General features: G+C 36.9%; 2 protein-coding genes across 3 annotated transcripts; both read right to left on the bottom strand.

Moving 5' to 3' along the window:
• Positions 1-3,638: 3,638 nt before the first annotated feature.
• Positions 3,639-4,934, bottom strand: LOC107714451 (forkhead box protein G1-like). The gene has a single exon (XM_016520286.1). It carries the CDS (start codon positions 4,785-4,787, stop codon positions 3,639-3,641), a length of 1,149 nt encoding a protein of 382 aa, XP_016375772.1. The 5' UTR covers positions 4,788-4,934.
• Positions 4,935-6,229: 1,295 nt separating this feature from the next.
• On the bottom strand, positions 6,230-8,474 carry LOC107714452 (peptidoglycan-recognition protein SC2-like). 2 transcript variants are annotated; one of them, XM_016520288.1, is made up of 5 exons: positions 8,371-8,474; positions 7,801-7,899; positions 7,527-7,722; positions 6,861-6,979; positions 6,230-6,595 (listed from the first exon to the last, which is right to left on the bottom strand). In XM_016520288.1, the coding sequence occupies exons 1-5, from the start codon at positions 8,381-8,383 to the stop codon at positions 6,411-6,413; spliced, it is 612 nt and encodes a 203-aa protein (XP_016375774.1). In that variant the 5' UTR covers positions 8,384-8,474; the 3' UTR covers positions 6,230-6,410. The 2 variants fall into 2 exon arrangements, with proteins under 2 accessions (XP_016375774.1, XP_016375773.1); XM_016520287.1 differs by lacking the exon at positions 8,371-8,474 and having other exon boundaries at positions 7,801-8,237.
• Positions 8,475-11,477: the final 3,003 nt, after the last annotated feature.

Raw genomic sequence — 11,477 nt, 5'->3', positions numbered from 1 at the left:
GATGTAGATGAGTTTGTTTCTTCATCAGAACAGATTTGGAGAAATTTAGCACTGCATCACTTGCTCACCAGTGGATCCTCTGCAGTGAATGGGTGCCGTCAGAACGAGAGTCCAAACAGCTGATAAAAACATCACAATAATCCAGAAGTAATCCACATGACTCCAGTCCATCCATTAATGTCTTGTGAAGGGAAAAGCTAAGTGTTTGTAATTAGCAAATTCATTATTACAATGTTTTTAACTTTAAACCATTGCTTCCGGCCAAAATATGATTCTTCTATCCATAATATTGCATTCTCCAGTGAACATTTTTTTTGTCTCATCTGAATCAGGAGAGTAATATGCACAGATAGAGCAGTGAGAGGACAACAGGGCATGGACTTTTTCACTGGCCAGAAGCTTTTACTTCACAAGACATTCATTGATTGATTGGAGTCATGTGCGGATTATTGTGATGTTTTTATCAGCTGTTTAGGCTCTCATTCTGACGGCACCCATTCACTGCAGAGGATCTACTGGTGAGCAAGGGATGCAATGCTACATTTCTCCAAATCTTTTCTCATGAAGAATTTACAGCATATTTTCATTTTTCTGAACTGAGTAATATTATTTAACAAAATAATATAACATACTTGTTAGCATGTTAGGTTTAAGGTTAGTTAATTATGTATAATTTACATATAATTTAAAAAGTGCTACCCCATTTATTAACTGTAAATGATTCTTGACTTTATTTTTGATTTTCTAACATTTAAATTAGGATTTAATACTTAAAAGCACTTACATTTTGAATTTTGAGAAAAAATGAACAGATTGAATATAAATTTATTTGAATCACATATTTGGAAGATGGCACAGACTTGGTGGCTTGGTGAGGGCATGTAAGGTCTGCTCATCTGCCCCTTTTGTGAGGTGAAATCTGTACTCACTAACTGGTTTCCTTGGTTCAAGGGCAACACATTTCATCGAGCTCACTCAGTTACCGCAACTTGTACAAATGTGAAAAACCACTTGTGTCTATTTGAAGTAGTGTAATCTGATGAAAGTGATTTTTTTTTATTTCTAGTGTGCTGTGGTTGAATTTTCTCTCTTTCTCGTTGAATTTCCTCTATCATCTCTTTTTATCTCTCCCCTCCTCAGCCATTTGAAAAAGGAGATCCACTTCATTACTGAGCTGAGGCTGTGATCGCACTCTAGGGACCCTCAGACATTGTGTGTGTGTTTTGGGAGACAGAAAGGGAGAAAGATGTGAAAAACAAAGCATTGTACAGTGTTTTCAGATTTGTTCTATAAACTGAAGCTAGACCTGTTTAATCATATCATTATGTAACACACATATAAACCATTTCATAAAATATCACATTACATGTGAAATCATAGGCCCGTTGACCTTCTAAATTCCATAAATTCTCTGTATTGTTGAATAAATTGATGATCTATTCATTCAGGATGAGTTTTAAGAAGGCGGTATGTGAACTCCCAATTTTCCAAACCTCTGCTTTGCATTTTAGGGGCTTTTATCGGTTCTGTCCTTTATAAATCAAAGCATATACAAAATAAACATTATTAAAATGTAAAAATATTAAATGAACGTAGTTTCATATATTTGTGTGTGTATATACATTTACATTTACATTTAGTAATTTAGCAGACGCTTTTATCCAAAGCGACTTACAAATGAGGACAATAAAAGCAGTCAAAACTAACAAAAGAGCAACAATATATAAGTGCAAATGACAAGTCTCGGTTAGCCTAACGCAGTACACGTAGCAAGGTGTATATATATATATATATATATTATACACACACACACACATATACACACACATACAAAGAAAAACAAGTAGATAGAATAGAAAAAATTGAAAGCTAGTGTTTGTTTGTTTTTCGTAGTTTTTTTAAATAAATTTTTTTTTAAAAGAAGATAAATATAAAGTAGAATTAAAATAGAATAGAAAGTGTTAAGAGTTAGAGGGTCAAATAAAGGTTTGAAAAAAATATACAGTATATATATATATATAGGTTGATGTTAATTGGAAAATAATTTGAAAACTGTACCAGGTTCAGTCATTTAGTCTTGCAGATGTGAACTAAAAATAAAAAAAGATAAAAGAAAACTACTGAAAACTAATAAAATGATAACTTATCAGAACATTGTTGCATACACATTTTTAATATGTGGAAAAACTAGACTTGTCTGCAATTTGCAATTGCAGTGGGAAATTCTTTTATTAGACAATTAATTTTCATGAACAACAAAGGACTGTTCCTCCAAAACGTTTATTTCCTTTAAGTGGATACATGTTTGGGCCAAGACAAAATTACAGGCCATGACCTGCAGGCTGTGTAAAGCTAATTCATTGTATGAAATAGTCACACAATCAGGATTATGTGAGTGGCTGTAAATGCTGAACAACACGAAGACACCTAACATCAGAATCATGCAGTTAATCTTTTTGCATTGTGCATACATGTCACTCAAACTACTCGGCATTAAAAAACGAAACAAAAAACCTGTTCTCAAACAAGATAGCATCAAAAATGAGACATATGTGGTCAGCATAACAAAACATTATTGTTTCCTTTAGCTACTTCCTTTTTTTTTTTTTTTGAAGTGCACTGTTTTTAAGCTCAACGTGTTGGCATCATTTGCTTAAAATACTTTGGGTAACTATAGTTTTGTTCCAGTGAAATTTATTTTTGATTTTTGAGTCTGAAAATTGCAAAAGAAAATTGTATTTGTTTTGGCCACAAATATTTGGCCTCACAGAAAATTAATGCATAAAAATATTGCACGTGAACTGCTTGTTAACAATACATTACAGGTCAAAAAAAAGAATAATTACGTTTTTTTTTTAATGTTTTTGAATAAAACGTCTCTTATGTTCGTCAAGGCTGCATTTATATGATGAAAAATACAGTAATACTGTAAAATATGATACCAAATTTGAATATATTGTAAAATTGTATTTATTTCTTTAATGTAAAAGCTGAATTTTCAGCAGCCATTACTCCAGTCTTCAGTGTCACATCATCCTTCAGGAGTCATTATAATATGCTGATTTGCTGTTCAAGAAACATTTCTTATTTTATTCAGCAAGGACACATTAAATTGATCAGTGAAAGGCATTTATAATGTCACAAAAGTTCCTTTTTTAATTTCAAATAAATGTTGTTCTTTTGAACTTTCCATTTTTAAAATAATTCTTTGAAAAAATGTATTGGTTGCAAAAATATTAAGCAACAAAAACAATGTTTTCAACATTGATAATAACCAGAAATATTATTAGCAATTGAACACCAATAATAATTGATAAAAACTGACTACCAAATCAGCATATTAGAATGATTTCTAAAAGATCATGTGACACTGAAAAATGGAGTAATGATGTTGAAAATTCAGCTTTGCCAGGAATAAATTACATTTTAAAATGAATATTAAAATAGAAAACAGTTCTTTTATATTGCAATAATATTTCATAATACTATATAATTACTGTTTTACTATATTTTTTGAGTAGAAGAGACTTTAATTATTCCAAACTTTTGACCGGTAGTGTAATAATAATAATAATAAATACTTTAAAAGATACAAAGCTTTTTTATCAAATAAAAACAAATTGCAAATTGCAAGCTTTTCAGTGCATCGAGGTGGCTGTGTTAAAATGAGGAATATAACTGGGAATGTCTGTACATAGTCCTCCAACGTATTCGGAAGAAGGAGATGGCTTTCCCGGGAAAAATTGTCCAGAAGGAGATGTTTTGGAGAAGTACGATTCCTCCTGCGACCAGGGCGACAGTCCCGCTGTGTGAGGCACCTGATGAGAGTAAAAGTAACTGGACTGATTGGAGAGTAAATTAAAAGAGCAGGGCGCAGAGAGAGGCAGAGGCACAGACGCAGATGTGGTGAAGGAGGAGGCGGAGGTCATCTGTTCACAACCCATCCCACAATAAGCTGCCTCTTGGCCGGACGGGAGAAGAAGTCTTTCCGCTGCGGGACCGACCGAGCTGAAGTGACGCGAGCTTTGGGACAGAACCGACGCGGCGTAGTTGTTGTGGTGCGCCGCGGAGTTCGGCTGGCGATGCTGGAGCGTCACGAACGGCGGGACGGGCCAGTAAAACGAGCCGGCGAACGCGAGTCCGGCGGCGGTGGAGGTGGAAGACAGCCGCGCGCCTCTCTTCATGGCCAGCTTGGCTCGGGACGCCGCGGTAGACCGGCGCCTGAGTTTCCCGGTGGTTCCGCCGATGAACACGTCATCACTGGACGGGTCCAGCATCCAGTAGTTGCCTTTTCCAGGGTCGTCGTAGTGGCGCGGGACCTTGACGAAGCACTTGTTGAGGCTCAAGTTGTGTCGGATGGAGTTCTGCCAGCCCTGCCGGTTTTCTCGGTAGTACGGGAAGTTGCCCATGATGAACTCATAGATGCCGTTGAGGGTGAGCCGTCGCTCCGGACTCTGGCGGATGGCCATCATGATAAGCGCGTTATAACTGAACGGAGGCTTATCGGGTTTACTCTTCTTCTCCTGTCCATCAGTTCCTTCACACTTTGGCTCTCCAACTACCTCTTTTTTATCCGGTCTGGTCGCTAAGTCGTTCCGCTCTCGAATAGGTTTGTGTTTTCCGTCATTTGGCTGATTGGAGCGCGCAGGCGGCTTCGCGGCGCGGGAGCGCGGTGCTTCTGGCGCGGCGGCAGCGTCGGTTCTCGCGCGCTCGTTTCGGAGCAGTAAGCTGCTGATGCTGAATGAGGACTTGTGGGGAAAACCCACGGTGGCTTTTAGTTCCTCCATGTTTAACGATACAAACACGCTCCTAAAGGTGTCCAACAGAACTTAAAAGTTCAACCAAAGTGGCACCAAAACCCCTAGAAAGTGGCCGTTCATTCTTCAGAAACGCTCGATAAAAACAAAACAAAGATCTGATAAGTTTCCAGCACATGCAGGCAATCTCTCTGACTGATCAATGAACTCGAAGGCTCGACTATAAGACTTCGGAAGCCGGTGAAACTCAAGCCTCTCTCACCTGAGACCGCCCTTCTGTTTACACATTCATCTGACTGAACGCCTGTCAGAAACGAGTGAGGCAAAAAGACGTTATGCTAAGGAGTTCAGATATGCGACAACACTTGGAGATGTGAGTAAACAAACAGCTTAGGATGGACATGAACCCTAATCTCTGGAGGATGCCCTCGGCTCCATAAGGGAGCGTGTCGTGCACTTACAGTGCAAAAAATACAGTAGGCCTGTCCTATAGCCTGGCCCTATACTGAATGAGTAGGCTACGTGTAGTAGCCCTATGACTGGGGAGTGTTGAAACACATTTTGTTTTAACGTCCGTAACTCCTCTTGCTTCAGACTTTGATATAGGCCTAATTTGTTTGTCTGCGTCAACGTTGTTTTGAAGTCCACTTCTTAAACTGTAGCTAAATTAACGTCCAGTACAAAGAGTATTGTGGTTACAGTCTATCACAGAGTGTGTTGTAACACATTTTGCGCATAAAATTAGGTCTATAGCCTATAGAATATAAATGTAGCTTTATGTTAAAATACATGAAAAGCAGATGTTATATATCAAATTAAACAAGATCAATGTTTTGTTCTCTAATTCAGAATCCGTTAGGTTTGGTTTCAGTGCTTGCATCAATGACTAAACAGACTAACAGATAAAGTAAAATAATGATATTTCAACGCAACAAGTACACATTAGGTGATAGAGGAAATACAAGTGGGGAAACAGTAATAATAAATATGAGTTTAATGATAAAATCACAGACACAAAGATGATCATTGATTGTACCTCATAGAAAGGCACTGATGCACAACATCAAACAGGCACTGATGCACATGTCACTGGGACAAAAAGGCTTCAAAAAATAGAAAGGTGTATTTGCAAACCTTTTCATTTCCTAGGATATTTGACACCTTCGGTTAATTGGCCACACCCGAGTACTAATTTATTGCACATTACTGTACAGTCCATTTGAACTATTTGAACCATTTTGGAGATTTCAAGTCTATAGTCTTCAAAAAATCATCTATAAAATATCCCTCATCAAAAATAATAAAGACTGCTAATGGGATTTCTATTATAATTTATATTAATCTTAAAGGGATCAAACAAGATGAATTCTCTGGATAAAAATAATTTTCTAATTTTCATAATTCCCCCCCCCCCCCAGTAGGATCTTATTTGATTGGACTCTTAATTATGTCCTTCAGAATTGGTTCCAAATTTTGATAAAAATCTATCCATTAGTATTACTTTAGGATATTTTGACAAGGGATTTTAACAAGGCACACAAGACTGTAAAATGTAACATTTTAGAGCAAAAATAAACCTATCATACATTTTCACATTCACACATTGCTACACACACAGCAGGGATTTAATGCAACTTATGCATAGAAAAGAGGTCACTGGTTTTGTAATTGGTCTCTTAGTTTTGGTAGTAAAGCATATACATTTTTCCCCGGGCACTCAGTTTTTGCCACGTCTCTGTGTCCCACAAGCACAAAATTGGGCTGCACATGACCGTGAAGCACTCCAATGTGCAGCAGTCTCAGCAGAGCAGACAGCGATGCAGAACTGGGCAATTCATCTACAGACAACAGAAATTTGCTTTACAATGTGTGCATTTTGGTTAATTTGTATTGTATAGTTTGCTTCATTTAAACAAGTCATTACTTCATTGCTAAAGTGCAATTCAATTCTTATGCACATTTACAATCTCTATTTCCATTTACAAATCCACAAAAAATCACAACAGAACAATAGATACAGTAATATATAGTGTGAACACCACAAAGAACAATAATTAAAACATGAAATTTAATGTGATAATATAGAGATAGTCACGTTCTCACCGTTGAAGTTGCCCATGAATGCGATGCCAACAGAATTGAAGTTGTGCTCCTTTGCGTGGGCCCCTACAATCCCCCATCCTCGCCCTTCATACACCATCCCGTCTCCAGAGATCAGAAAGCTGGAGTTAGACAGACAGAGACTTGTTATGTCCGCAAAATTCAAACAGGACAAAACTTTTTTCTTTTTTTTTTTGGTGGGGAAAAAGCTAAAAACGTGATTATTTGAAAAGAAAAAGAAAAAAAGAAAACCCTTTAGACACAGTCTTGATGATCTACAGTGGACGTTTCTGTATTGTTTTCTTTTCTTTCTTCAAAAAAAAAAATTTTCTTTGGTCACATGGCAAAATGGCTTCCTATATCTTAGTTAACACGTCACTGACTTTCATGTGAGTGGACACTTTTGAGTATTGTGGATATTCTTAATATTTTAAAGCAAAATTAAATATTTTTAATTTACTGTAAAATGTTGTCTTTATAGTCAAAAAAGGTTCTTTATATTTGTTAAATGTTCTTCAAAATGGTTCTTTTGGGAACCAAAAATATGGCATCACTGCAAAAACACCCTTTTGGAATCTTTATTTTTAATGTATCATTGTATAACTTAATAACACTGTGATATAAAGAACGGTCAGATATTACATGTAGTGTTTTGTTATAATGTCTTACTTGTAACCGATATCGTCGAAGCCCCTCTCTTGCATGTGCATGTGCTGGATGTGCGCGAGCTGAGAGACGCTGTCGCGCGGATGCTCGCAGTACCGGAGCGCCGTGTGGTGAACGATCACTGTCTGTGCGGGATTCTTCATCTCTGTCCTGTCCCGAGCTTCCACGGCGTTCCATTCGCGACGACTCACTACAGCCACTGCAAAACAACAGTGCGTTCACATAAACATGCTACAAATGGCATATATAAGCTATGCGCACGGTCGCTTGCTTTTACCTGCGTTCATATCCACGGGTTCTCCAGGTGTGTGTCCGTCCATATCAGCGATCAACGTTTCTTTCAAACCCGGCGAATGTGGTTGACATGACCTGCAAGCTGACAAGTTTAATAGCCCTATATGACTGGGAGGGACAAACATGTTGAGCTTCCCCGTACTTTCCTGTCTCGTGCAGAAATTCAGGTCGCGAGTCCTACAGGCAGATATGAAGAAATTCTACTGCACGGGCTTTTTATAGATCATAATGGAAATGCCACTATGAATAGGCGATATTTTACCATTGCAAAAATAACAGAAGTGACAGCTTGGCAGAGTTGCATAACGTAACAAGTGGCAGTCACTTGCATTAACGCTGTGTCCGATTACACAACCACTTCTCTAAGTACAATGGGGAAAAGTCAAACCTTGTGATTATTCTCATGTTGATGATAAATTAGTTTGCACTGTGATTCAGCCTGAGGCACGAGGCTGTCGGTGGCAATCACAGCCGTGCTGATTTTCAGAACTACAGCATGACTGACCGTGTGAAATTGCTTTATGTAACAAGGAATTCATACGAAGTATCTTACGTTTGAGAAACATTTGACCTTACGTTGTAATTACGCTTTACAAACTTTCCAGGGGTACTCGGAAACTCTGGGCTGAAGTTTTGCGTCTCAAACAACAGACTGAAAGCTGGTCAGGAACAGCTTGTTTGAGTGGAGCGGAACGGAACGGAGTTTTTAAAGCGTTCCTTTAGTCACTCTACGCAGCTCCATTCCGGGTTTTCACTTTATGCTCTCTGACAACTGAGAAAACAACAACTGAGAAAAATGTTGTTGTTTAAAAAGGGACAAACCCAGCTATTGGGTTGTTTTGAACCCAACCGCTGGGTCAAAACAACCCAATAGCTGGGTTTGTCCATTTTTAACCCAGCATTTTTTAGAGTGTACTGTAATACAGTATTTAGAAAAATATTTTGCAGTACCACTTTAAAATTACAATACCAATATTTATGGTTTTATTTTGGCGGAAAACCGGAGAGCCTTCTCTATTTTTTTTAACAATAGTCAGTTTATAAGATCTTCTCAATACACGTTGGTGAGGATGGTTGGCGTGTGAAGCATGGGTTGCGTTTCCAAATGCACATTAAAAGCGACCGAAACTCAGAGCAGATACAGAGTTTGTGTGGAGCAGCATTTAATGTGAACCGAACCGCTTCAAGACACTGAAAACAACAGATCATGAGCTGCTTGTGTGTAAAAGAACACAGTGTTGCGCTTAACTCTGAAACACGCAGCTTATGCATTTAATTAAATTGCAAATTGATAATCACACAAAGGTTCCGTACACACTGCTTAGAATTTCTGCAGTTGTCACTACCTGTATTTTTCGGGAGTTAATTCGGTTGTCGACTGTGGTTGTCACCTCCGTGTTTTAGTGAATTATGTGTGTACAGAATGCAATTAAGCACTAAAAGGTGAACTGACAACCAAATTTAGCTGCAGTGTGTATGTGGCCAAAGCCATATCACATCTTGGTTTTATTTTAGCGCTGTCAAACGATTAATCGCATTCAAAATAAAAGTTTTTGTTTACATAATATGTGTGTGTATTGTGTATATTTAAATACATACACATACAGCATATATTTTGAAAATATTTACAAGTATATATTTATATTCATATATAAACGTAACATATTTTTCTTAAATACATACATGCGTGTGTGTGTATTTATATATACATAATAAATATACACAGTACACACACATATATATTATGTAAACAAAAACTTTTATTTTGGATGCGATAAATCGTTTGACAGCACTATTTTATTTCAATTAACTGTGCAGCCCTACTCCAAGCCACCACTGAATAAAAACTGTACCCAGAATCCAAACTCAAAACTATAGCCTAACTTTTCAAAATGAAAACTCAACTTATTTTTTGTAATATTTTATTACAAACCTTCAAAAAATACACTGTGTAGAATTAAAATGAAAAACTATAAACACTTCGCGTCAAAGGACGAGTCGCTGGTGTTTGGGCACTTAAATTCACAACTAAAATTATACAGCAGTTTATTCACAAATGCATCAGTGACCTACAGTTGGGTCACCAGTAAGATACGTTCACTCCACAACAGACGTCCCCTAAACTGAGAAATAATGTTCTGGAATGGAACTAGAGTGATGCATGACCCCAGAACGTCTCATCTTATGTCATTCGTGGCTTTATCCTCCTCATTCTGTCCATCTGTGGCCGCAGTGTGGGGCAGTACATACATAGTAAAGCCTCATGGCATCCTGCATTCAGAAAATCAAAACATGTCAAAGTTCAATTTTATCCTAGATAGCATTTATGATTTTGCTGTAATTAAGCAAACACTGTTCAACAAACACACTGTAAAAAATATATTTTTTGAAATTGTAAATAAAGATTTCTGGAGTACATTTTACAAGAAAATACTACTTCAGTGTGTCTACATCAAAATTGTCTGTTTAATTCAGCGTGCCATTTATTTGTAACTATTTGTGAACTTTACTAGCAAGTTCTGAGTGAAAACTGTTTTAAAAGTAATTCTTTATTGCAGTTATCAAGAGACACGGATCTGAAACTGTTGAACAACTGCAGCAAACAGTGATTGTGCGAATCATTACCTCAGCCTTCATGCTGTGAGACTGGAAGAACACCCCCTCCTTGTGGCCACACCTAAAAAAAACACATTCATTATAAAATGGCCCATTATAAGAATTAATGTGAATTACAATAACATCATTTTTAACATACATCTACACCAAGAAACATATTTAACTCTCACTTTGGGCAAGGGTGGTCCTCAGTCCGAGGCAGTGTTGGATCTTGAGCCACGTCTGCAATAATCTGAGTGAGTTCACTAGCAGAGAAGAGGGTCAAGGTTAGAGGTTTCTACAAAAATCTTCAATAAACATTATAGAATAATCCAGGTTTCGTAGGTATTGCTCTTTTTTATTTTTATTTTTTTTATTAGGACTGAGTTGCCAAACTGATTTTAATTCATCTTCACAGACTTGATTCAGTCTGTAGTGTTTTCTGTTGATGCATGAACAAAACTTCACTAAACATTACTTGTAGCACTAATAACAGCAATCAGCTTTCTGCTTTGTACTTTTGTTATGAAACAAAGTGTCAGGTTACAAATTCAGTCAATTTCATCACGTAGTTAAAACAATAAATGTTGTTTCAACGTTCTTGCACGACAGATAGCTTTATCTTTGTCCTCTTTACTACTTGCTATAGTATGAAATAGAAATGAATGAACATCAAAAGGTACATTAAAAGATACAGTACAACTTACTAAAAATGCATCACGCCTCATGTAATCACTTAACAACAGAAAGACTCAATAAACAGCTTGCAATCAATGTTACTTAATGCTACATTTACCTCAGAAAAGCCATTCAACGTCCATATCTAGTTCTAGTCAACTAGAAATAGTTCTCAAATTTCTAGTCACCATATTGCATAATCATTATAGATTTAGTTAACCTGTTAGTGATGTCTTATTTACTGTATGTTTGAATAAATCTGTTATAAAAAGTTATGACTGCCGTGTTTAAATATTAATTTCTCATAATTATACAATTAAAAAGTTCATGTAAAAACTGTCTATTTTAGTGCCGATTATTACATCTAAAATAAACAGCAATTGAATT

Source organism: Sinocyclocheilus rhinocerous, unplaced genomic scaffold (assembly GCF_001515625.1).
Source record: "Sinocyclocheilus rhinocerous isolate Xijiao unplaced genomic scaffold, SAMN03320098_v1.1 scaffold88, whole genome shotgun sequence".
Classification (NCBI taxonomy): Eukaryota; Metazoa; Chordata; class Actinopteri; order Cypriniformes; family Cyprinidae; genus Sinocyclocheilus; species Sinocyclocheilus rhinocerous.
Note: the sequence above shows the minus strand (reverse complement) of the source record. Positions and strands in the feature narration are given on the sequence as shown.

Excerpts from the sequence above, each read along its gene's own strand:
- LOC107714451 (XM_016520286.1), bottom strand. The coding sequence starts at position 4,787 with ATGGAGGAACTAAAAGCCACCGTGGGTTTTCCCCACAAGTCCTCATTC.
- LOC107714452 (XM_016520287.1), bottom strand. The coding sequence starts at position 7,942 with ATGTTTGTCCCTCCCAGTCATATAGGGCTATTAAACTTGTCAGCTTGC. Across the intron at positions 7,723-7,800 it reads ACCCGTGGATATGAACGCAG|TGGCTGTAGTGAGTCGTCGC; the intron begins GTAAAAGCAAGC and ends GTTGTTTTGCAG. Across the intron at positions 6,980-7,526 it reads TTCGACGATATCGGTTACAA|CTTTCTGATCTCTGGAGACG; the intron begins GTAAGACATTAT and ends GTCTAACTCCAG.